Source organism: Podarcis tiliguerta, assembly GCF_965153285.1.
Source record: "Podarcis tiliguerta genome assembly, chromosome: 7".
NCBI lineage: Eukaryota > Metazoa > Chordata > Lepidosauria > Squamata > Lacertidae > Podarcis > Podarcis tiliguerta.
This window is the reverse complement of record NC_139540.1, coordinates 21,590,900-21,618,217: the sequence shown is the minus strand read 5'-3', so window position 1 is coordinate 21,618,217 and position 27,318 is coordinate 21,590,900. Positions and strand designations below refer to the sequence as shown.

Here is a 27,318-nt window from a genome sequence, read left to right as displayed (position 1 = left end):
ATGTTTGCATTTTCCCACCCTGAAAAAGGTCAATGCTTTGTGTGTGTTCCAAATGAACGCTCACGAGGCCAGGAAAGCTTGCTGAGAATCACCCACTCTGCCTTGCCTCTACCTCCACCAAAACCATAGGAACTTACCTTTGCAGGTAAAGGACAAAAAGAGAGGTGGTCGTGAGCACTCTCACCCCTGTTGGTGTGTCACTGGAAGGGAGCGGCAGAGGTGGCAGTAAGCAGGATCTGGGCAGACTCAGCCCTACTCACAGCAAGTATGTTTAGTCCAGTCTTTCCCAGATGCTCACAACAAGCTTTGAATAAGTTAGTTGTTTTAATGCCAACTTAAAAAAAATATTTCATTTATGCTTATGATGCCTTTGGAGGAGGGGCGCACGTGGAGCCCAAAAGCAGTATATAAATAATGTATCTAAATGGCTTGTCCCATTGAAATTATTTTTTGAGGGTCTGAAGCATGGCTAGATTTGTCCCCACACCCCACCTTACAACAAATGATAAATGTTAGTAAGATATCTAAGAAAGGAGGCAGGAACACCTGGGGGAGGATCAAAATGAATTTTTCCACTAATTGCTTTCTTGCATCAGTTGGCTCAGCCCTTCACTTTTCTAATATGGTCAAGTGGGCAGCTGTATTGCATGACATGGGCTGTCACTGATAAGGCTAGCAGTAATCCCTGTGATTGCAGAGGCTTGAAAACAGTGGTTTCTGGGAATTGCTACAGGCTGCATCTGGTTCACACGTTAACATTTATTAGTTACGAGCTCCCACCCCAAAATGGTCAAGAACTGCTTGCATGTCAAACAAAATGGCGGCATATAAGTGAAATAAGTAAATGTGTGATCTGGCCGCAATATGGTTTGGTATCGTGGCTCCAGGGAATGGCCAGAATCCACGTTCTGTGACCCATGATGAACTAGCCACAATGGCTATGTTATACCTCTGCTGTTGGGCTGTACACCTCTGAGTGCCAATTGGTCTGAATCACATGTGGGGGGAGCACTGTTGGACATGGCTCCTGCCTGCCAACGTCCCTTAGAGATCTGGTTGGCTACTGTGAAAACAGGATGCTGGACTTAGATGGGTCTGTGGCCTGATCCAGCAGGGCTCTCCTTATCTTATTATGACACTGCTCTATAGCTTAGATAGGTGGTGAATTTAAGGAATATGGCTGTTCTTAAACAGAGGCATGGATGGTATTTTAAGATATTTGTTCCTGCTATTTTAAAAAAGGAAGCACTGTAATGAGTGGATACTGGCTTTCCTTTAAAAAATAAAATAACCCAAAGGGTAGGCAACAGTGGTTAGAGTGGTTGGCAAGCATCAACAACCAGGACTTATTGCAAGCATTTTAATTTATTAAACGGAACATTGGCTGTTGACTTAAACAGGAGCAAGATTGTGCTCATCAGTTGGAGGTTAGCAGAGGTTGGCTATTCAGCTAATTGAGGAATCTTCGCAGCACGCCAGGAAAGTCCTTCCAGGACTGACATTGCAGCACAAATACTGGAAAATGCAAAGTGTCCAGCAACCTTGGATGTTCCAGACAGTGCTTTGCTGGAAACAATATTTCAGTGCAAGCCAGCCAAGTAGCTATACTAATGACAGGTAATGGTTGGGACGAGGGCCTGAGCAGAGCATTTAGCTATGCATTTCAATACTAGCAACCAATCTGATTGCTGGCATTACTTCGATTTTTTTTTTGTTAATTAAAAAACAACTAAAATTTCAGACGGCTTGGGTATTGACTAGAGACTTTAAATTGGACATAGTCTTCTTCATTATTTACATTATTTATATTATATACTGTGGCGCCATCCATTCTGACTCATATTCTTCCAGTTCCTTAGAACTTGCTTCTTCCACAAATATTTTACTTCTGCCCAGGTGGAAGCAAACTTTGGGATTGTGTAAAGCCAAGATCCACCATCCAGAGCCAGGGGGGAAGGCCATAGCTCAGTGGTGGAGCACCTGTCTTGCATGAAGAAGGGTGCAAGTTCAAAACCCAATATCTCCAGGTGGGGCTGAGAGAGACTTCTGTTGAAAACCCTGGAGAGTCACTGTCAGTGTAGACAAAACTAAGTTAGATGAGCCAATGGTCTGACTTGGTATAAGGCAGTTTCCTATCTTCCTTTGTGCACAGTGTGAGATTCAAAATGGTTGTGGAGCCAGTTACATACATCTCCCGTAAGCCATCTTTCTTCTTCTTTGGCAAACAGTCGTAGCCGAGTAAGATTGTCTTCCATGAACACGGTCTTAACAGTAGGTGACTGTGGAGGCCAATTCTGGATCCACACATCCTTCCACAGTGGGGGCATAGGTTTCCTGGTGGGAGTTGATCACGGTGAGGGTTTGCCAAATGTGTCTTCCTCTTAGCACATTTTTCCCTTGCATCCTGAGTTTGAGCATCTTCAAAGTCCATGACGCCTTTGGTAAAGCCTGTTCTCCAACTGGAAAACTCGCAGGCCAGTGTTTCTCAATCAATTGTTGGTGTTTATACTACATTTTTTAAGATTTGCCTTGAGAGAGTCTTTAAACCTCTTTTGTTGACCACCAGCATTACACTTTCCATTTTTAAGTTCAGAATAGAGTAGCTACTTTGGAAGATGATAATCAGGCATCCGAACAACATGACCAGTCCATGTTGAGATGATAGCATATAACAGTACAAACCCTACCTATAAGTTACAACTGTTCATGAATCCTAACCGTCTAATGTGAGAGACTGAACTGCTTAGGCAATGGAACTTTGCTAGCTGTTTTCTCTGCAGCAATCTGCTGTTGAAGAGGCTAGCAATGTATTTTAACTGAATGCTGACGTATCTCTTTGGCAGTGGAAGCTGCTGTAACAAACAAATGGAACTTTGTCTGTCTTTTTCTCCTCCTCCTCCATGTGTTCATACCCACTGGATCCTGGTCCCCACCTGCCATTTGTCCATAGGTGCAGCCTTTAAAGTCTGCTTTTTTGAGAGTGGTGGGGGAGGGAGTAATAGCTGTTATTATGAAAGATCATCTGTATCCCATGTGAGCATTAACAATGCCACAGTCCCTTAAATGCACTTCCTTTTTTATGATACATCACATTTGCAGAGCTAGGAAAGCAGAACTCTTGGTGTGATTGTTCCAAATCACTAGCAATAACCTTCTGGAAACAGGAACTTGTCTTTAGCCTTGGTTTTCTGCTTGGTTACTCACTTGGGCATTTCCAGACACTGCTTTAGCTCCATAATGTGTAGAGTTTGGAAATATTCATGGAAACAGTTTGTGGGCTGGTACAGGATGAGTCCAGGATGAGTTGTGGAGTTCATTCCTGTCAGGGCCGGCCCTACCATCAGGAAGTGTGAGGCAGGAGCCTCAGGCAGCATGTGCTGAACAACCTGCCCTGAACCTAGCCTGCTGCCCTTAGCAGCATCTGGTTGGCCACTATGAGAGCAGGATGCTGGACTACATGCCTAGAATGCAAAGGAGGTGCCATCTTTTATTTGCCTCAAGCCGCAAAATGTCATGGTCCAGCCCTGATTACTGTAGTAGTAGCACATGGCTGCCTCAGCTGAGGGTCTTATCCTTCATGGCAATGCAGTTGTAGACTGACAAGTCCCTCTCATTTCTAGAAGCTTTTTGTTAGAAGGGTTGGCTCTACAATATCCCACCCACCACCAGAAATATATACATATAAAATACAGTACAAATTCCGCATTCAGTACTAGACCACACAGCTGTCGCTGCCGCCGCCACCATTAATGCCATATGTAAAGCAACAGTCATTAGTTGCTTCAGACTTCTTGTGAAGACGCCCTTTTGTCCTGGGTTTTCCCTGACCCTAAGTCTGGACCCTTTTAAATATGTTTTAGTCTTCTGAATTTCTGTTTTAATTTATCTGCTTTTATCTGCCTTCATTTTGCTGGGTTTAGGTTGTGTTTTAGTTTTAATGTTTTAATGATATATTGTTTGCTTTTTAGACTGTACATTGCTTGGAGATTTTTTAAAAAAATATTAAGCAGTATATCGATCCCCGGCATTGAATGTGTTGGCCTAGTGTGGGGCTCCGAGGTGAGCTTGGCTGTCTGGCTGGTGTACCGGCCACCTAGCGCACCAGCAGCCACCCTGTCAGGCCTGCTGGAGGCTTTGGCCGGCTGGGCCTTGGAGTTCCCTAACCTATTGGTATTGGGGGACTTCAACATCCATGCTGATGCCGCTCCCTCCTCACAGGCTCTGGACCTGGTGTCTTCCATGGCGACACTAGGGCTCTCCCAGTTTGTTTCGGGCCCCACACATCAAGCAGGCCACACGCTGGATTTGATCTTTGGTGTTGGTATAGATGTGATCATGTTTCCCTCAATGAAGGTGCCATGGTCTGATCACTACGCTCTGAAAGCCAGGATTGACGTTCCACCCCCACCCTGCTTAGGTGGCGAGCCGATTTGGGCTCGCCCGCAGAGGCTGATGGACCCTGATAGATTCCGTCAGGCCTTGCGGGACCTTGCTCCCCCTGGCGACTCATTGACTGAGCTTGTTGAGGGCTGGAATACCCAGCTCCTAGCAGCCATCGATGAGATCGCACCTAAGCGCCCTCTGCGACCCCGCAGAAACCGGGCTCCCTGGTTTACCGAGGAGCTTCGGAAAATGAAGCGGGACCTCAGACGGCTAGAGCGAGTATGGCGGGGTGCCAATGACGGAGCCTCAAGAACATCTTATAGGGTTTTTATGAAAACCTATGAGATGGCAGTGAAGGCCGCTGTTGATGGATGGCCATCCTGACTCGGCCCCAGACACACTGACCAGATGCTTGGAAGCTGTGGCTGGATGGTTTCGTGGGAGCCGGTTGAAGTTAAATCCTTCGAAGACAGAGGTCCTCTGGCTGGGACGGGGCGATATGGGATTGAGGGGGCAACTCCCATCTCTTGCGGGGGTGCAATTAGTGCCAGCATCGTCCGTTAAGAGTTTGGGTGTAATCTTCGATACCTCCCTCTCTATGGAGGCGCAGATTACAGCTATAACAAAGGCGGCATTTTTTCATCTCCGCCAAGCTAAGCAGTTGGCTCCTTATCTCTCTTGCCCTGACCTAGCCACTGTGATCCACGCGACGGTCACCTCCAGACTGGATTATTGTAACTCGCTCTACGTGGGGCTGCCCTTGAGACTGACCCAGAAACTCCAGCGGGTGCAGAATGCCGCAGCGAGACTCCTTATGGGGTCGTCACTGCGAGATCACATTCATCCAGTACTATACCAGCTGCACTGGCTCCCGGTGGAGTACAGGATCAGGTTTAAGGTGCTGGTTTTAACCTTTAAAGCCCTATACGGCCTAGGACCCTCGTACCTGCGGGACCGCCTCTCCTGGTATGCCCCACAGAGAAACCTACGGTCTGCAAATAAAAACATCCTGAAGGTCCCAGGCCTCAGAGAGGTTAGGCTGGCCTCAACTAGAGCCAGAGCTTTCTCGGCTGTGGCACCAATCTGGTGGAACGCTCTGTCACAAGAGACTAGGGCCCTGCGGGACTTGACATCTTTCCGCAGGGCCTGTAAGACAGAGCTGTTCCACCAGGCCTTTGGTCAGGGCGCAGCCTGACCCCCTCCTCTGGCAATCTGCACAGGGTCCTGCTTGCTGGTTGCCATCAATTTGTTTCTGATTGATTTTATGGTGAAAGTTTTTAGAATGTTGGATTGTTTTTATTGTTGTTAGCCGCCCTGAGCCCAGCTTTGGCTGGGGAGGGCGAGGTATAAATAAAATTTATTATTATTATTATTATTATTATTATTATTATTATTATTAAATGCTTTTAAATAAATAAATGTAACAATCAAGCAACAATAAATATCCAAAACAATACACACAAGTCCATAAATACATTGGGTGGTGTTCAACTACATTTTACTCAGAAGGGATCCATTGAAATGAATGTACATAGTTAAGGTAGTTAATAGGTCTACTCTGAGTAACACCTTATTTATTATTATTATTTATAAATTTTATTTTCAGTTTTTCGGAAGTTTATACACCTCACAAACACATACATCCGATACAATTGCATATTTGACCCCCCCCCCCACTTTTGAAGTTCATTTTCTAATTTAGATTTTATAACACTGCATTTTCCACTTTACTCTATTTTTAGTTATTCTTCCATTTATCTTAGTACAATTTTAACTGCTTGATTTAAATTAATCCTACTAATGAACTTGCTTGTTTGCCAGGGTTCCCCCCCTCTACTCTTTAATACCCCCCCCCCCAGTTTTTTATTACAGCTGTCAGTTTTGCCATTTCAGCATAATCCATCAATTTAATCAGCCACTCTTCCTCAGTTGGTACAGCATGTTATATCCACCTCCGGGCAAACACCATTCTGGCTGTGGTTGTGGCATACATGAATAATTTTTTAAGGTCCTTCAGAATCTTTATATTCACTATCCCTAACAGAAAGACTTCTGTTGTTGTTTTTTTAAAAAAAAACTTTAGTTTTTATTAAACTAAAGTACCGCTTTAATGCCACCCATTGAATTTACTGGGACCTACCTGAGACTAACGTAATTGAGACTAACAGCCATTTGTTGTAATTAGTTTGTTAAATTTACAAGTAAGATGTTGGCAACTCCCTGAAGACAGCATATGTGGGTATTAAATATGGCCATGGTTTTGAATACCTTCCATTATGCTAGTCCGGTTACTGATAAACCTAACCAAGCTTTTGTAAAATGCAGGAATAAACACTTGCAGACCACAAAATCACACACACACACACACACACACACACACACGTTAATAGCTTTTGGCAGAACATATCAAGAAAGTTGAGAAATTACTAATAAACTGTCTGCTCCCTGATACTAACAGGATCACCAGCGTAAGGAAAGAAATATTTTGTCAATAGGACAGTAAGTGCACAGCAATTGCTTGCTTAGAATGAAATAACTAAACTGTATGCACTGCTTCCGTCTCCACTGGCCTTTCCATTATAATTAAACATAGCTTGACATACATATCACTGCCATGCCTTAGCTTTGCTTACTTTGTTCACACAGTCAAATGAAAACACTGTGTTCCAGTTCCGCACATGCACCCTTATTCAAACCATATGACTGGTCATTATCTGATGTCAGCAGCATTGTAGCGCAGTGCTGGAATCTTAATGTCTTGTTTTGTGACACAGTGGGTGCTTCCAGACTCTGCATGTTTACACAGAAGTATTTGTACTTGAATTTGTGTGGTAGGTTTGGCCTGATGGCATCTGAAGGCAAGATTGTGTTGCAGGGAATGAGTCTATATCTTGAGAGGTATATCTATCACACAGCCGAGGAATGTTTTAGCACACCTATGAGTGTTTAGTGTCCCCCAGTCCACCTTATCCAATAAATATCCAAAGTATTTGATAACATTTCCCCTTCTTAAGACAGAATTTAGGTACCGTCCAGCTCTGTGATTCTGTATTTGGGGTTTCTGAGGAGAACTAATAGGGTTGAATTGGATTCCCATCTTCACTTATTCAATTTATTTCTCAGGTTTTACTCTGTCGAAACTCTATTAAGTGCATTCATCAAAACCACCCATTCTTTCCATCAGAGATTACATAAGCACTGATGGAAATGCTGGTCGATACATATGAAAGATAGGGCATTGGTGGGCAGGTGCTGAGCGCTATTTACGAAAAGTCTCATAAGGAAATTTATATCTCAGCTACTTAACTAATAAAAGACCCATTCAAACTTGGATTAGTAAAGAAAAAACCTTCCCCGAGCTTTCAGTCAAATTGATTATCTTTCTTTGAGTGTGCAGCAACCCATACTCCAAATATTTTAATCTTAATTTCCTATACTGCAGGTGGTTTGTAACAAGCTCTGTTCCAAAATACGATTTTTGCTAACTCATGTCTTCTTTGGCGATCAGTAAGATTGTCTTCCATGCACATGGTCTTAACAGTGAGTCTGTAAGTGACTGTGGGGGCCAGTTCTCGATCCACACGTCTTAACTCATGTACTCTTTACTCGATTTACAGAAGTTAGAAGTACTCCTTGCATATTTTTTCTAAGGCCACCACACAAATGCACACCCTAGTGCGCACAGTCTCTCTGGGCGTATTTGTGCTCAATGTATTGTGCTGCTGTCAGTGTTGACAATAATGAGCTAAGTGATCTGACCTGGCATAAAGCAGCTTCCTGTGTTTTATACTGGGATGTACTGGGATGTCTATTCGTATGCACATCCCACTTACCCTAGGTCCAATTCCACAGGGAGAGGGGACTTGGAGAAAGCATATTTTAGGGTGCAGATCAGATGATGATAATCCTTCGCTTGCTTGGGATCTGGTTGTTGCCTAGCAGCAATCCCAGGAATGAGAACCTGAATGGCAATGATCCCTGGGAGACAGTGATGCTTGGCAGTGACGCCACTCCTGCCAACACAATTCCCTTACTTTTACACCATCCCTAAACTGCAAAGATGCAATCCGCCTTGCAGCTTAAAGGATCACAGTGGAATTAGGTTTCCTTTTAGCCTAAATGCCAGCTCTTTGCTGCCAGAATTTGTGGGTAGCAAAGGGGGGGGGGGAGGCAGTCTGCATTTACAGCACTTCTCCCCCTTAGTTTTGAGAAGGCTATTTTCTTTATTCATTTTTTTTCATACCTAATGCCACACTTGCAGTATGTAGAAAACCTGGTCTGGCCTTTCCACTGTTTCCCAATGCTGTGCATTCAGATTTTGGGACTAATGATAGACAACACACAAACAACTTGGACCCAGGTTGCCTAAGTGACTGCCTTGCCCTTTATATCCCAGCCCAGCAACTGCTCTCCTCAAATGGGGAACTTCTGAGAGTACCATATGCTCCAGGGTGTGTGCTTAGCTTATAAAACTGGGCTTTTAGTGCTGTAGCTCCAGCCAGTGGAATAAGCGGCTAAAATTAAGACAGGTACCTAGCATCATGATCTTTAAGTGCCTACTGAAGATGCTTGTTTAAGGGGGCTTTTCCTGAGGTATGACCCAGTCATTTTGTACATCTGCAAAAAAAAATAAAAAATGGTTTTATTGCTTTTATACTATGTAGAAATTCTTTGATTGTTTTAGAGTTTGTTGAGTTGGTTTTACTGGGTTTTATCCAGTGCTGCTGTTCCACTCACACAACAGACTTCCGTTCATGCAATGGTACTTTCCCCACGTCTCCCCACAGCCTCTTCTGCACCCTCAAAATCTGCTCTAGACAATTGGGGGCTCCACCTGGAACAGATTTTTTTGAGGGGGAGAGGAGATAGCATTGCATAGCACTAGATGCGACCCTTTGTTTTTTTAGAACATGGAGCTTTCGTGTTTTATTTCATATTTACCCTGTATACATTTTGATGGCTTCAGGATGTGAAGTGGTTTGTATATTTGTAAAATAAAGAAGTACTTTGGTGAGAATAAATATAGCAAAGAAGGGATGGTTCAGTCCTCGCACCAGGAAATAAATGGGAGGATCTTGTTTATTTTGCATTTATATCCCATCAAAATGGAATACATAGTTCTTTGCTTCCCACCTTTATCCTCACAACAACCCTGTGAGGTGGGTTAGATTCAAAGACAGTGACTGAGCTAAGGTCACCCAGTGAGCTTCATGGCTGAGTGGGGATTTGAGCCCTAGTCCAACATTCTAACCACTATACCACACTGGCTCTTAAATAATAAGAATTATTGGTTCCTTAACAATTTTCAGTTGACATAAAATTTTAACCCAAAGCAATGGTTTTTACAATCCACTTTGCATCTGTTTCTCCTGAATCCTTTAAAAAGCATTTGGGGTTGTTCCAGAATTTCTAGTTGTCACCTTTAATTCTGCATGGAAAAGAGGGCATCTTCTTTTTGTTTGCTCATGTTAGCGCACGACTTTATTGTGTTCTATTCCCACTCTAGCTCAGGAAATGAGATACACCATCACTGCATTAGTTTAGCCACTAGTGGCAAGGGGAATAATTTGCATTAACCCAGATACTGCTGTGAAACTGGCTTCTAGGGAACTGTATTTCTTGGCAATTTATAATCCATCAGATGTACTCTGGGGACTCGGATAATTGCACAGAAATGCTCTGTCTAACGTGTAGATTTTACATATTGCATGCAAGCCACCGATACAGAATGCGGACAGGGTTATGAATCACTGACCACTCAGAATTTTAATGCCTTTTACATTGATCCTGCTTCCAATGAAATCAATGGGGAAGCTATTTTAAGGCACCTTGAGAACTTAATGAACTGAGAATTGCTGTCTTCGGGTGGTTGCCAGAGCTGGGCAGGCTAGTGGTAGGGCTGGTCCAAGATATCCTGCCATCCCCAAGTTGCTGCACCCGCAGAATCGGGGAGGAGTGCTTAAGCATCCCTTACACCAGCCTTTGCCAACTTGGTGCCCTCCAGATGTTGCGGGCAATGGCTCCCACCAGCTCTAGCCAAGTGCATTGTGCTGGCTGGTAATGGTGGGAGTTATAGTCAAAAAGATCAGCAGGGCACCAGATTAGCGATGGCTGCCTTACAGTGTTGCAGAGAGGGTTATGACCATAAGGAGAGAGACAGAAGCCTTCACATCTCTTGACCTTCAGCAATGAGAAACCTACGCAATCCCTTTCCACTCTCATTCTTTGCATGCTGGCTGGGAGAAAGAGGAAATCCCCATTTCCTTCAGTCCAGGTGTGAAGGAATGTTAATGGCCGCACCGTTTAATGTCCTGATTCTGTTGTTGTTGCAAAATGGTTTAGAGTTTGTTCTGAGCAAAGCAAAACAAAGAATGGACTGCGGTGCTCATTGATGCAAAACTCTTTGTTATACCTCAGTGCATTTTGGAATAAAACACAGTCCTTCAGGTTCAGAAAAGGACACCCAAAATAACCAAAGGGATGGAGCAATTCCACTCTGATTTTGTTTGTTTAGAGAAAAGACAAATAGGAGGAGAGGTAGACAAAATTATGCACTAGAACTTGAGGGGATCCAGTGAAGCTGAGCGTTGGAAGATTCAGGACAGCCAAAAGGATGCCCTTTTTTCACACATCACATAGTTAAAATCACTCCCAGAGAATTAGACAAATTCACAGAGGATAAGGGGTTACTCCTCCCCTAAAAACTCAGGTTCACTGCTTGGTGCACTCCTGGATCCACCCCATGAGCCTAAACACCCAAGTTTCAGAGATGACTGTATGTGTGTTTGCCTGTTTAAAACTAGTGCCTTAGCTGTGCCTATTCCTAGGCATGTCTGATCTGGACATGGTGATATATGCATTTGTTACATTCTGTTTGGATTGCTGCAATGTGCCGTTGGGAAGCGTCTGGGAATTTCAGTGTGTCCAAGATGCTGAGGCCAGGTTGCTGACCGGAGCCGTTTACAGGTAGAACAGAAACTCCTTGTTAACAACAGCCCCACAACAGCCCGTTTCCAGGCACAATTCAAAGTGCTGGTGATGGCCTACAAAGCCCTATACAGCCTGGGTTCAGGCTCTCTGAAGGACTGTATCTCCCTGTATGAGCCTGCCTAGGCTTTAAGAACATCTGGGGTCGCCTTTCTCTCAGTCCCGTCACTGTTTCAGGCACGTTGGGCTTTTACACCATCCCTAAACTGCAAATAGGCAATCCACCTTGCAGCTTAAAGGATCACAGTGGAATTAGGTTTCCTTTTAGCCTAAATGCCAGCTCTTTGCTGCCAGAATTTGTGGGTAGCAAAGAGGGGGAGGCAGTCTCCATTTACCACACTTCTCCCCCTTAGTTTTGAGGAGGCTATTTTCTTTATTAAAAAATAATAATTCATACCTAATGCCACACTTGCAGTATGTAGAAAACCTGGTCTGGCCTTTCCACTGGAGTATTTTCAGCAGATCCTCCCAGTTCATGTAACTCCCTTCCATGTTTCCTTTTCCCAATAGGCAAATACTTTAAAAACAAAACAAAACCAGGTCTTTTGGGCCACTAACTCTGGCTATTGTGACAGGGGCTTCTGGGGGCGGGTGTTGCACATTTCCTTTTCTTTAATGTGTTTTTAAATGGGTTTAGGTGTTCAAATTCAGTGCTGTTTTTAATAGGGCAACTTGTTTTTTTAAAAAAAAGAATATTTGAGCTGATCGATATGTTTTTAGTTGTATTTGCTCTTAGTTGTATTTGTTTATGTTGTAAGCTGCTTTGGGTCCTGTGCTGGGAGAAAGGCGGGATAGGGGGGGAAATGGCAATTTAAGAGCTTACTGTTCACAGCTCTTTTCTTCATTTCGGTAATGTATATGAGTGCTTGATTTTTTGGGAGCAGAGAGACATAGCAGGACCTTAATGAAACCCAGAGTTCCCACCCCTTATTTCCCCATAGCCATATAATTTTAGGCATAACATAGCCTCCTCCAAGTAGCCTTAATAGAAAAGTAGCTAAGGGGGACACGACCACCTTTGCACACATTGTAATTTGAGCATTGAGGTAAATACATACAATATAGAAAGGTAGAATCAAATCATTTTTCTAGTGCTTTCCCCCCTACAACTCGGTTTTTCTTGCCTTCATTTCAGTTTAAAAGTTAAACATTAAGCAATATAACGCACACTCACTGCCACCGCCACCCCATCCAACGCTGTCTCCTCCCCCTCTCCTCTTCAAACTGCATTTCCAAATGCAGAGCACTGGTATCTCCAAAGCAGATTCTCTGGCTTTCTTTCCTCCCTGAAATCAGAATGCTGAAAAAGGCAGTCACCAATTAGCTGACTTTGCTCAGACAGACTCATGCGGATAAGAACAATAAATGTAATTGGTTTCAAGAGAATGTGCTGCAGCCTGCAATAGTCTTTGGCAGCGTTAACTGTTGTTCGTTCCTCCTGATGCACCATGGACCACCCGGCGAAACCTTCCCTGAGACAGAACGAACACCAGTGAAAGGAACCAACGCTGCGTGTTAAGACAGTAGCAGCTAAAATGTCTCCTTGCCTCAGTTGTGCATTAACTGAAAATCCTACATAAAGCAAAGCCAGGTTGCTTGGGGGGTATACGAGAGAGCTCTCTGCAACCTGCATCAATGAGTATTTGGCAGAACGCTTGGTTTTTGTGTTGGAGACAAAACTGTAATTATGCTGTGCATGGCATTAAAAAGAATCAAATGTGAAGAAAAGAGGTCAAAAATGCAGTGGGTACTGCGGGCTTTCCTTGCACACAGAGCTGCACTGCACCAGCAGGCAGAGGTGAAGTTTGGGGCGGCGCGGAGAATGGTATTTATGGGGGTTGTTAATCAAGGCAGTGAGCTGGCAGCTCCAATCCCTTTGTAGCGGTCACTCCTGAACAAGTTTTATATGCCAGCTCTGCCCTCCAATACTCACCGAGGTTACTGTTTATAAACTCATTATTAGGGGCTAACAAGGACATACGTACTTAGAAAGACCTGACAAGGATTATTATGCCCTGCCTAGCCGTGCCTCCATTTCCATCTTCCTCTTTCCCGGGTCGGTTCTAGATTGTAAGCCTCTTTGGGTGGGGGCTGCCCTTCATAAAACAACGTGTACATAAAGGTCCCGTTGTTGCTGCTTCTGTTAGATGGTATCCAGCTAAGTTCTAGTTGGAGTAGATCCCTTGAGATTGATAGACTTGCTAGTCTTAAATCCATTGATTTCAGTGGATCTGTGCTGAATGTGACAAATTCTAATCAATGCCAAATACTAATCAGTCTCCTTGGTGGTGGTCATGGTGTTCCTACGGACCTGGTTCCTACAGACCTGAGAGGGTCTGTAGGAAAAGAGGCGGTCTCTCAGATTTTGGGGGCTAAATTGCTGAGGGCTTTAAATGCTAGCATGGGCACCTTCAATTACTGCATTAGTGTTGTGGTTCAATGTTCTTATGTTTGGTTGGAATATTGAGATTGCTGCCTCAGTTTTTGCAGTTGGTAGTCCAAAGGGGACAATACTCATCCATAATCCCTAGCCAGAAGTGACTATTTGCGCTATGCCAATTTTCAAGTCACTAGCCAAATGGGCCGCACTAGGAGGAACAACAACAACAACATTTATACCCTGCCCATCTGGCTGGGTTTCCCCAGCCACTCTGGGCGGTTTCCAACAGGAGATTAAAAATATATTAAAACATCAGACATTAAAAACTTCCCTAAACAGGGCTGCCTTCAGAAAGTCAGATAGTTGTTTATTTCCTTGACATCTGGTGGGAGGGCGTTCCACAGGGTGGGTGCCACAACCGAGAAGGCCCTCTGCCTGGTTCCCTGTAACTTTGCTTCTTGCAGTGAGGGAACCACCAGAAGGTCTTCGGAGCTGGACCTCAGTGCCTGGGCTGAACAATGGGGGTGGAGATGCTCTTTCAGGTCTACTGGGCCGAGGCGGTTTAGGGCTTTAAAGGTCAGCACGAACAGTCTGAATTGTGCTCAGAAACGTACTGGGAGCCAATGTAGGTCTTTCAAGACTGGTGTTATGTGGTCTCGGTGGCCGCTCCCAGTCAGCAGTCTAGCTGCCACATTCTGGATTAGTTGTAGTTTCCGGGTCGCCTTCAAAGGTAGCCCCACGTAGAGCACACTGCAGTAGTCCAAGCAGAAGCTAACTAGAACACACACCACTCTGGCAAGACAGTCTGCGGGCAGTTAGGGCCTCAGCCTGCGTATCATATGGAGCCAGTAGACAACTGTCCTGGACACAGAATTGACCTGCGCCTCCATGGACAGCTGTAAGTCCAAAATGACTCCCAGGCTGCACACCTGGTCCTTCAGGGGCACAGTTACTCCATTCAGGACCAGGGAGTCCTCCACACCCACCTGTCCCCCTAAACCTGGGATGAGAGTGCCCAGGGCCTACTGGCATGGGGTGGGGTGGGCTTGGTTCAATTTGGTTGAAGCTGATAATAAATAAATGGAATAAATAAAAGTTGTTATACTTTCAGGGTGTGCATGGCATGTAACTAGGAAAAGTTGAAGAGAGCCCCTCAAAAAATTAGCAGAGGTTGATCCTCCACACACTTGGACTTAAATCCATAAATTACTTCCACAGAAAGAAGTTCTGCTCCATAATATTTCACCTTCAGATCCTTACAGGGAAGGCAGTACTGTTATGCTATCAGGAAAATGCATGATTCAACTCACCTTTGGGAGCATATATACAAGACTCTGAAATGCACATAAAAACTGCCTCACGTTCATCTTTCAATCATTCCTCATCTCTGTGTTCACCTGAGGGAAAGCTTAATCTCTCTCCGTTTAGAATGTTTAGAATAGTTATTGTAGTTTACCAAAATCTAAACAGATTTCAGGCTGTCATCTGACATTTTAGGTTTTTGCAGAAAGAAATACTTTGCTGGGTATCTTCATGATCTTTCTCAGAAGTGTCCTCTGATGGACCTTCTTCTAAATCGTTGGGTCTCTGCTGTGTTTCCTGGTGACCAACAATGGCGGTGCTTCAATTGGTGAACAATCCACCATTTGAATTTCCCATCATGCCTCTGACATAGCATTTGCTCTGGGGAATTGTGCTGAATGACCAAACCTTGGGAATTGTGGGAAATCATAGAATCATAGAGTTGGAAAGGGACCCTGAGGATCACCTAGTCCAACCCCCTGAAAATTAGTGGCTCTCAGACCAAACTGCTGGGCCGTGACAGTGTAGGTGGGCCTTCCATGGTGCTGAGGACCACAACAGTTCCCTAAGGGTGCTGGTTGTCGATGCTGGTATTGGGGGGAGGGGGGATCACCAAATGCCCCACTCCCTGCCTTCCTCACTATTGTTTTTTGGAATGTATGAAGGGCAGTGCTTCTTATGAGGTAGCAGGATTTTTGCAGGGAAAAGAATGCAGGTTGTATTGACATACTGATATATGTCTGGGGCACTTCTAATGCAACATTCAATTACACTCTTGCATTCAGCACAATCTAGACACTAGTGTGAGTTATGCATGCTGTGCATCCCTTTTCGTAGATGCCCTTGAAATAGCAGGGGCAGAGCCACACTGTGGGTGTCTGGCTTGCTCCAGTGGTGAGCCAGCATGGCCCCTTGCTCCAGTGTTATCAGCACCTGCTGGAGGAGCCAGCTGCCAGGAAAATTACACTCCAGTATGATAGTTTTCTTCTTAGTCGTTTTATTCATTGCAAATAACATTTCCCCCCAGAATGTATTTATTCATTGCAGAATATATTTAATAACGAAAAGCTGTGCATTGGGGGTCAGCTTGCATCTAAATGGGTGGCGCTGTGGGTTAAACCACAGAGCCTAGGGCTTGCCGATCAGAAGGTCAATGGTTCGAATCCCCACGATAGGGTGAGCTCCTGTTGCTCAGTCCCTGCTCCTGCCAACCTAGCAGTTTGAAAGCATGCCAAAAAGTGCTCCGGCGGGAAGGTAAATGGTGTTTCTGTGCGCTGCTCTGGTTCACCAGAAGCGACGTAGTCATGCTGGCCACATGACCCGGAAACTGTACGCCGGCTCCCTCAGCCAATAAAGCGAGATGAGGGCGCAACCCCAGAGTCGTCCGTGACTGGACCTAGTGGTCAGGGGTCCCTTTACCTTTGCTTGCATCTAAATACCAGTTTTAATGCTCATATCTGTATCATTTTATCATTTGCATATATTTGACATAGACATTAACAATGGTGTCACTTTTGAAAACCATTTTGAGTCTTTTTTTTTTTACAATCAAACAACATAAACTTTTAAAGAAAAAATAAGCAAACTTTAGTTTGATCCTTACTCCATTTTAACAGCATGCTCTTGAGCAAGTTTATTCAGAAATCTGTCAATGGGTATGCAATCTTAGGATTGCACCCTTAGGATTGCAATCCTATCCGCACTTTCCTGGGAGCAATCCCACTGAGCACAGTGGAACTTTATGGAATAAACATGCATAATATTTTGCTAGTTGTCTCTCATTCCAATTTTAGAAGTGGTGAAATGGAGTTTCTAACAAAAAGAGATTTGTCAGTGAGTTCCCTGCAGTTTCAGAGCCCATTATAGACTTTTGTTCTCAAACATAGGGATGGCGACCAGATTGGAGGGATCAGACATATTCAAGTGGGTATATCAAGATATGAATAGGATCACACAATTTCCATTAGCTATGATAGTGAAGTTGAACCTCCATGTTCAGAGGTAGTGCATGCTGGGTTCCAGATAAAGGGAGGATAAAGGGTAATCATCACTTTAACAGCATACCTGAGAGCTTCCAAAGGCATATGTATTGTTCCAGGACATGTGTGGAGTCTTATTCCATGTATACACCTGATCAGAAATCCATGAAAGCAGACGGAATGGGAGAAAATTAGTTCCACCTAAATCATGTTGAAATCAATAGGGCAAATCAGCCGTGACTAATTTAAGTTCCATTGTTTTCAATTGGTCTTAGGTGCCAATAACTTTCTCTGCCTGGGGCTGCTGCAGTTTGTCCTGGGAGTTCACTTTCATTGTCAACAACTAGTTCTGTGATTTACCAAAGATTCTAGCTTCTTCCCTTTATTTCCCCAAACCTTGGAAGCACTTTCAGTTATGGTTGACGTATATTTCACTCCTATTCCCATGGTCATGTAAGATGAGGTAGGGAACTTGATCATCCCAGTTATACATTCAGTCATGGATGAGGCATTCCAGTGATCTTATCCTGTTTGAGCTTCATTGAAATCATTGCGCTGCAAATTCTTCTTCCCGCATTTCTCTCCAGGAATATTGCATGTGGAATTGTGCCTTCTTCACACAACCCAGGGCACATGTATGTGCATTTAAGCGCCATTGAAATCAGTGGGGCTTTAAGCACGGCAAACTTCATGCTGGATTTTAGTTACTGCATTTTTAGGTTTACACTTAAGAATTTTAAAAAGTGGGTACCCAAAACTGTGAATGAGATGGAAATATGCTTACAAATGTGTGCATTGTACAGGTATACACACTGATATTGATTGCAGCAACCTCTTGAATGTGTCCTCAGACTTTGGATTTTCCTACCAGATGGGGCTTGTCCAGCCCCCTTGTTGATGGTCTTCTGCAAACAGGCAAAGCCCTTCAAAAAATGGAAATATCCACTTGGCCTGCTGGGTTGTTTTGTTTTGCTCTGCTGTATTTAAACCCACATTTCTCATTTAATTGTATTTTAACTAGCTGCCATTTTTATTTGCTCTAATCTGTTTTTATTGTCATATTGCTTACTTGCTGGTGTTTTGATTATTTTTTATTCTGCATGTTATTGTTGTTTAGCTGCCGTGGGCATTTTTGATGGAAACGTGGAGTGTATCTATGTAACAAACAAAATAGAGTAATTTTCTTTCAGTTGCATTCACACCCAGTTTCAAAGCAATGCCGTTGCAAACTGTTACAAAACAGTTGCACTTCTTCTTTATCACACAATGAAATGTTTCTCAAGGCATGTGACTCACACTGAGGAGCAGAGGAGGATGCACATTCATTCCACCATAAAGCAATTATCATAAAAATTCTGGTCCTCCTTTTAGGAACAGAAGAGGTCATTCCACTGCATCTCCCTTCAATTCTTCAGCAATTCTTAAGCAGTTCCTGTTATTCCAATATATATGATGGTAAAAACAACCACAATGTTCCTCTTATTCAAAACTATTAATAAAGTGGTAACTTAGTATATTTTCCAGCTTGCTGATAATCTAAACCATTTGCTGAGTAATGTTCTGTTTCTCTTCCCCCTATTCATTTATCAGAAATGTTTACAGTGGTACCTCGGGTTACAGATGCTTCAGGTTACAGACTCCGCTCCGCTAACCCAGAAATAGTACCTCGGGTTAAGAACTTTGCTTCAGGATGAGAACAGAAATTGCAGCGTGGCGGCAGTGGGGGGCTCCATTAGCTAAAATGGTACCTCAGGTTAAGAACAGTTTCAGGTTAAGAATGGACCTCCAGAACGAATTGAGTTCTTAACTTGAGGTACCACTGTACTTTTTCATTTTCCCATCGCTTTCCAAGGGGGTGGGAAAGTCTCAATAAATAAATGCAATAAAGATGTATCTTGGAATCTGATTGAGTTCCTTTACTTAATGCCTTGAGTCTCTGTGTTAACTTCTCCATCATTGTCAAATTCCAGATCTCGTGGTACCATCAAGGAAAAAAGGCTGACGGCAGTTCTTGGCGATCACAAGTCATGCAGCAATAAGAAGAAAGGCCCACCACATCTTTATACATTACTGACATAGTCTGCCCTTCAAATATGTGCATCAATGCCAGTTGTGGATCAAAGAGGAGGGATTGACAGGTAATTTTGTTAATTTCCTTGAAGTCATCTTTCCAGAATGCAGCAAAATCAGGACACAACCACCACATGTGAAAAAATGTACCCTACTCCTCACAGGCTCTCCAACAGAGTGGCAAGAGTGTATTATTCTGTGGAAGGTGTAGGGAGTGAAGTAGTAATGATAAATATTTCTCAGCATTCTCCCTTGCCCTAGCAGAGGTGGATTTGTCCACCTTCATGTGCCACTCTGAATATCATCTTTTATTTGTAAGTGGAGATCATTATGCCAAGGAATTTTACCTAGATCGGCCACAGTTCTTAATGCATATAACTTCCCCATTTTACCCACATTCTGTTTCAGTCACATTTATCGTCATCAAAACAAGAACCATCTCAGAATGGTCTGACGCATTAGGTGGGTGGGTTGAACGGCTGGGGTGATTCAGCATAAACTTCTTTGCAGCACTAGTCAGTCCTTCCCCGCACAATCAAGAAGCACCACTCCATGAAAAAACCGTAATGTGCCTTGCAGGAGAATCTGTAAGTAAATCTTGAGAATTGTGCTTTTTAAGCAGGCTGCAAATGAGTATTAATGTGGTTTGTTTTATAATATAGTTTTAATCAATAACAACAAACAACAAGAATGTTGGCTGCTGGTTACAGGGCACAAAGCTGAGTCCAGCTATGAATAAATAGAAGGAAGGAGGTGCAAGAATATTCAGAAGTCTCAATGCAGGGGACCAAAAGGATCTAAGGCATTAGCATTAGAATCCATTACAAATTGGATTCGCCGAGTGCATCGCCTTTCCAAAAAGATACTTGAGCATCAAGGTACTGCCAGAAATGTATAGAGTAACATTCCTGCTCCCCGCCCCCTTTTTCTATACTGGTGTTAAGAGTCCCAGTCTATATGTTCCAATATGTTCAATATACTTATTACAAAGTAAGCATACATAGGATTGCAGGCATGCATTGCAATACAAATGAAGTTACCTCTGAAATGAGTCAATAGGCTCAATCGGACTGGCTTATTAGTAAGTGTGCTTAGGATTGCATGATTAATCAGGGGCTGAGAGAATGCGTCTGTTTTGGCCAACGAGGCTGTTTTGCTTGTTGCAGGACCTTGGAGCCTTTGGACACATTCAGGGGAGCAGCAGCAACATGGGTAACTATTTGTTCAAGACAAGTTACCACCAGTGCATACAGGCTAATGTACAGTGTATTTCAGCCATCAAATGTCTGGGTGAACAGGAACTTTATAAAAATCCCTCCTAAAAGTTGTTAATGTGGCAGGCAGATGCACCTCGCTAGGAAGGGCGTTCCACAAACAAGGAGCCACCACCAAGAAGGCCTTGTCATACGCCATAGATAGAAAATGTATATAAAAGAGCAGGGAGAAAACCTTAGGGACATTTGCTGTACAGAAACCAGGAGGACACCATCTTGTTAAATGGCTGCCTTTACCGTGATTTGCCATGTAAATTAGTTTAGCCTTCAGTCAAAGCCAAGGACAAAAGAGAGAGGCGTTGATGGGCTTCCCAGGTTTGGAGCACCTTCTTATAGTCTCAGGGCTGCTACAGAAAAATGTGGTGTTCCAGCCCACCACTATTATTAACTCCTTCACTAATGATACTCTGAACAGGCAACTGGGGTGGGGAGGGAGGAGAGATGGTATGGGGAAAGATGTTCTTCAAGGCTCCTTGATTTCCAGGGTGTAATCTTTTGGAAAATTCCTACTCTTCTTCATCTCTGTTTTGGAGCCAGAGCAGATAGTAATACAGGCACATGAATAATGATAAAATCCACAAATGGGAAGTATATTAATAATCTTAAGATCTGTGTCTGTATAAACATCCACCTCACTTCCTAGGAACCTGCTGTGTCTGAGCTGAAAACAAAAGATAAAGTTATCCTTATAAAATAGTATTTGTTAAGGCAACAGACTCTCATTACAGGACAAAATTGGAAAAGTTTATCTTATTTAATTAGAATCTGATTGATTGTGTTGTGTTAAAAAATCTAATATGCATATAAATCAGCTCTGCCTCTTTAGAGAAAACTTGTTATGTGGAAACAATGGGAGCCAAGTAACAAGTGAAAGCTGGAGTTGTGTTGCTTGGTGAAATATAAACCATGTAGCTGATGTCTCTTAAATGCATTTATTTTATTTTATAATAAAGAGAGATGGACTGATTGTCCCAGTGGCATTTGGAAGTAGGAAATATGGCTAAAAAAAATACTATTGAAAGTATTGTGTTGAATTAATTCCCTCTGGTTTATTTCTTTTTACACTGAACAACAACCTGGATTAAGTGGCAGAGTAATCAAACATCCATTCAGCTTCAGGGTACAGCCACCCCTTCGAAAAGGGTCAGTGAACTCCCATGATAGGCCCCAAGGAAAAGAGATTCAGACAGTCTGAGGAATCATCATGCAAGATGCCCAGATGCCCTGGACGTAGTGCTCCTTTCTTGCCTCCAAGATGTCAGCTGCCTATTCAACTCCTGCTTAGCTGAAATTAGCTTGATATCATGTCATTAGTGCAGATCGCCTGGATATATATGAGAACTGTGCTGGTAGGTCTTTCAGTTTTGAGGAATAAAGCATAACCTCCATAAATTGCTTAAGAGATAAATTTAGCATCTATCTGTTTTCATCCCCAGTCACCATTACCGGATCTCCAGACCCTTGAAGAAAATGACTTCTTTTGCTGCGTTTGCTCAGCACATATGGACACGTTTTGTGGGCGAAAAGAAGCCTGGCTGGAAGGGCCGGTCGTGCCTGTTTGCGATCTGCAGCTCCGTCAGTTTGATGGTGAATGTGTTCCTGTTCCTAGCAGGGTATTCCTTCCTAGAGGACTACCCCACGTTCTCTGCAGTCACACCCCCATTCCTCTGGATTGCCCTTTCCATGGGTTTGTTTCTGTCCAGGCACCTGCGCTGCTTTGCTGCGCTCTTCTTCCTTTCCTGTGGCCTGCGCGAAGGAAGGAATGCCCTGATCGCTGCCGGGACTGGGGCGGTGGTAGCTGGCAACATCCAAAACATCTTCCACAACCTAAATCAGCTGGTAGACAGCATCACTTGCATCCTTCAATCGCAGCGGTTCTCCTTCCTTGGCCGCTACATCGAAGCGATTCGGTGGATATACAATCAGAGTAAGATCTTGGGCAACCCGTTTAAAGACGTTGTGTCAGTGAAGGACAAGCTGAATGTGTCTTACGCCGTTTCGGACGAAGGATTGAAGCTGAGGTTGAGTGAGACGAGGCTCCACATCCAGAACATTGCCAGGCAAATCTCCTCCATACTATCCCTACCGCCCTACCTGGGCAAGAAAGTGCTCCCTCTGCTGGGGGTTCTTTTCATCGTTCTTGGGACATTACACTTCATGAGGAAATTCCTGAGTCCCCACAACATCAAGTTTAAGAACACTTACATTACGAAAGCGTTTATTCGCTACGATGAGAGGCAGCGGCAGCAAAGGAAGCTCTGCGTCCTTCCCCTCAGCAAAGAAGAAAGAGAGCTGTACACAATGGTTCCATCCTTTTGCCAGACCCAGAAAGAAAGGATATGCACGGCACGCTTTTTTCTCCCTGTGCTTGCTAACCTTTGCATCTGGGCTCTCTTTGCAGCAGTAGATTATTTGCTTTACTGGCTCATTTTTTCAGTGAGCAAGCATCTCCAAGATTTCCCTGAGCTAGAGGTCCATTTGAAATTGTATTACCATGTAAGTACCTTAGCTACAGTTACCAGCACTTTTCTTGGGCTTTTATTGCTTTAGATACAAGTTTTCTGCAGAGTAAACTTATGCTAAAACACAGCGCAGAAGGACTTGAAATGAGGTTGGGTGGTGGAACGGCGCAGGCTTTTAAAAGCCTGTGCGTGTAAAGCAATGACAAAACAGCAAAGGGCAGATTGGAACGTTGGTTATGCTGAGTGTTTTGTGTGGCCAGAGGAAACGGAAGTGCAAAATTTGGGAGGCCTCTTTTGGGTGTCTTGTTGCAGCAAAGGCTCGAGCATGATTTGCAGGCCAAAGACCTCCAGTTTAATCCCTGTCATTTCCAGTTTAAAAGATTGCTAGTAACATGGCATGGGAAGATACAAGATTTCAGTGACTGGCTGCTGAATCATTTTTAGGTCTGGCAGAAGGGGGAGGTTGGTACTTGGCCTGCTGAGCCAGGAGAGCTTGGCAGAAGGACCTCTCTGCTTATCTAACCCCGTCAGCTGATGCAAGTGGGATTTATACTTATCTGCCCTATGTTACAGTGTGCCAGGTTGAACTGATTGCCATTCGGGAACAAGAGGGAATTATCCTCAAGCTCGGAATAGGTGTTTGGGGATAGTGCTATGGGGCTAATGCAGGGCTGGCATCAGGACCTGGAACTCCCTTGCAGCTGCTGCTGTTGCTTTGCCTACTCCCCCCCCCCCAATTTTCTAGTTGCCATGTTAATTTCCCACAATGCCTTCAGCCCAGCTCTAGGGCTTTTTGGGAAATTAAACAGGTGGCTAGACCCAGCTGCCTAGTGCTGCTCCTGTGATTTGAACCTCCAGAGCTGGCAGAAGAGGAGACCCACCGGATGACACTTTGCCTGCCACCCCTCAAACCGGGAACTGAGGGTGAAGAGCTGCCTTATACTGAGTCAGACCAGTAATCCATCTAGTTCAATATTGCCAACACTGAACTGACTGCAGCTCTCTTGTGTTGCAAGCATGACTCCTACCTGGAAATGATGGGGATTGAACCTGAGATTTTTTGCATACAAGGTTTTGTTTTGCAAGTTCTGTCACTGAGTTGCAACCCTTCCTTTAAAGTATCCTTTCTCAACCTTGGGTCCCCAGGTGTTGTTAGACTACAACTCCCATCATCCCTTATTACTGGTTGTGCTAGCTAGGAATGATGGGAGTTGTAGTCCAACAACACCTGGGGACCCAAGGCTGAGAAAGGATGCTCTAAAGATATGGTTAATGAATTAGAGCTTCTTTTTTTCATACAGGGCAGAAAGCAGAGATGGAGGAGCAGAATACTTGGGTTGACATTGGGCAAAATGAGCATTGAGGTCTCATAGAAAGGGTTAGCCAATTTTGGTTTTTCCCCCGCAGGTGCAGGCAGGTTGGCCAGAGTCAACCCTCATTTGTGTGACATGCTATCAGATGATCCTCCCTCAATGTGATAAATTTATTCTGTTTTTGCTATCTCATCAAACTGGTTCTGTGAAGTAACTACTTGTGGGTTTAAGTTTTTCACTGGAGGAAATGCACTTCAGATATCTACCCCCACCCCCGCCAACAGACTCCAAAGAAATAGATGGGACAGCTTGCAAAATGGGATCCCAAGAACTCTGTTATATATCTTATACACTCCCTTGGAACCCTCAAGAACTAAAGTATTTCTAATAGACATCCAGACATTTGTCTGCTTTAGTAGTACAGCCCAAGTTCTTTCCTTTTGCGTTGAATTTTTTGCTCCTCAGCAGGTGAATTTCCCATTACTTCCCCTTAGAGCTGGTTGTGCTGAGCAATCAACTTTCCTCTCTCCCCTAAAGAAACCATTTATCCAAGAAGCAATTATAAGAATCTCAGGTGTTCCAGAGAGCAGGGTATTTGAGTTCAGCAACATAACTAGTGCTTAACTTCCAATTACAACAAAACAGGAAGGGATTTAAATAACACCTGCTGTTGTGTGATTGGACAATGAAATTTCCTTTGCTCCCTCCCATGTGTGTGTCAGGCAATTTACTCCCCAAAGGGGAAATAAGGCAAAAACTCCGTGTATGTGTGTGTGTGTATTTATTCCCAGTGACTGCTATCTCAAATTTCTCCCATGCAGTACATCTTAGGGAGCAGTCAAAGCCACAGAGCAAAGATAGGCTTTGCCCTCCCGTGCCCAATCTCCGCTCCCCAAATTAGGACTTGCAGATACATTTCTGCTTGCACACCTTCAGCTGCATTGACTGAAGGTAACACCAGAATGTCTGAGAAAATATTGGAGGCAACTGGAGCTGGTAACTCATTGATCCCAGAAGGCTGTTTTTAATGTCAATCGTCAGGACTGGGGCATGTGAAGTGATAAACACAGAGTACTACTGTGCATAGGCAAAGTGCCCATATATCTCCATTGAGCAACCAGAAGCAGCCACTATATATCAATATGAAAGGGCATGTCTACTAGGAATCAGGTGTGTTTAAAGTGAGTGCAAGCCTTCCAGCACTAAACTATCTAGCAGATTCTTGCAGACTTGGGTCACAAGCCTAGAGCAGGCTTCACCAGCCTGGATGATGTGGTGGTGCAGCAGTTAAGCTGCTAGCACATTTGCAAAGCTAAGCAGGGTCCGGTCTGGTTTCCAATTGGATGGGGGGACCACATGTTGAGATTCCTGCATTGCAAAGGGGTTGGACTAGATGACCCTCAGAGGTCCCTTCCACATCTACAATCCTATGGTTCCTATGTTGTTCAGCTACATGTTCCCTCATCCTTAACCCTTCTCCATGCTAACTCAGACTAAGGGAGGTTGTAGTCAAAAATATATGGAGGGCATCAGGTTGGCTGGATGATACTCTTGGAAGAATTTCCATGCTGGGAAGGGTCCATTTAATCCAGTGCTCTGCGGCCCACCAGATATTGCAAGGAAATTGCAATATGGTGTGATGGAGTTGCAGTGCCCTATTACTCTAGTGGTGGTGGTTGCTTTTGGGGAGGTTCGCCAGAATGCCCCAAGTGCTGTATTGTTCCAGGGTGAAAGTCATAATGTGGTGCTCATGGGTACACCCACAAAGGTCTTCTCTGAGGCCCATAGGGACCATTTGCCCCCCTATCCCCATTGAAATTATGCTTGAAATAAGCCTTTGAGTGTAGTGCTTTGAATGTTAGTGCAAGGGTTTTTGCCTGTGCAATGGAAAGTCCCTTCTCCCTGTGTGCACCCGCTAAATCTGTTCTGGGGTTCACCCAACCCTCCAGAGCAGATTTGGGGGAGAATGTGGGATGCCTGCAAGTGGAGGAGCAGAGGCAAGGTCTATTGTGAATTGCAAATCCTTGCGCTAACAGATTAAGTGCATTGGAAACCATCATTTGTAGCCAATACATTCCCCCCCCCCAAGCCTGTGTTTGTGTGGCTGTACTGCGTGTATGTTTCCAGTGTGTGCGCACACCTGTGGTTGTGAGTGAAAGGTTGATGTGTGTGCACGAGACCAACAGTTTCTCTGGTTTGCAGATGTGTTCCCAGGCATGGAGTAAGGGGAGATAACAGCCTACAATGACAGCTGCCAATTCTTCACTGGAATATTGTAATGTCTAGTGAATTCTGGGCAAATGAGATATGAATGGGACAGTGAAAACAAACCCATTCATATTTATTCACTCATTTGTTACGTGTTCCTTTTGAAGGAAGTTGAACCAAATGGGCTCCATTCAGGTTTCCTGCCCCCCTCCCCAAATCACACGCCTGCAGAATTCACTGCCACAGGATGTGATGATGGCCACACACTTAATATGGTTTCAAAATGACATTAGGGAAATTTATAGAGGCAAAGGGAAAATCTTTAAGATACCTAAAGGACTTTCCAGGTTGAAAGAGGCGTATCCCACTGGGCATCGATGGTGGGGTGGGTGCAGTGTGGGGTTTTGTCTCTCCATGTCCTGTTGTTCGTTTCCAATAAGCATCTGGTTCTCCACTGGTGTCTGAATAGGCGAGGTGTGGGGAACCTTTGGCCCTCCAGATGTTGCAGAACTACAACTCCCATCCACACCAGCAAGCACGGCCAGGAGCCAAGGATGATGGGAGTTGCAGTTCAGCAACATTTAGGGGGCCAAAGTTTCCCTATACTTTGAACAGACTTTAGTTTGATCCAGCATGGTTCTTACATCCTTACCTAAGGCTGTCTCAGCTACCGTGTATGATGATGCTTTAAGCATTCTCCAAATCACACATCTCTTGCAAGCTGGTTGTCAAAGGGACCCTACTGGTTTAAGCAATTGCCTAGAGCAGGTTTGACTCAGTAGTTAAGCGACTGTTAATATCCTGTAGGAGACTTGAAACACACAGAGACCCTGGAAGGAATTTCACTGCTGAGTTGCAATGCTTCTGCTTTGTTGGCTTTGAAGCATCATGCATCAGGTATTTCATAGGAGGAAGCAATGCTCACGCCAACCTCTTTTTAATTTTTTTTCTTTCACTTCT

At 44.1% G+C, this 27,318-nt stretch overlaps 1 protein-coding gene across 22 annotated transcripts in view; it reads left to right on the top strand.

Annotated features, from left to right (window-relative positions):
- Positions 1-27,318, top strand: part of DCSTAMP (dendrocyte expressed seven transmembrane protein) — a 47,484-nt gene that overhangs the window by 13,171 nt on the left and 6,995 nt on the right. For 8 of the 22 annotated variants that reach the window (XR_014513750.1, XR_014513751.1, XR_014513752.1 and 5 more), the window contains 4 exons: positions 19,002-19,169; positions 19,812-19,979; positions 20,268-20,313; positions 21,462-22,871. Coding sequence is in view for 18 of the 22 variants with exons in the window: in XM_083450615.1 (XP_083306741.1) it covers positions 21,846-22,871 (1,026 nt within the window). In the remaining 4 variants the exon portion in view is untranslated. Of the gene's footprint in view, positions 1-18,402; positions 18,487-19,001; positions 19,689-19,763; positions 20,314-21,461; positions 22,872-27,318 lie in introns of all 22 variants that reach the window. The other 14 variants (XM_083450612.1, XM_083450611.1, XM_083450602.1 and 11 more) reach the window with 9 other exon arrangements.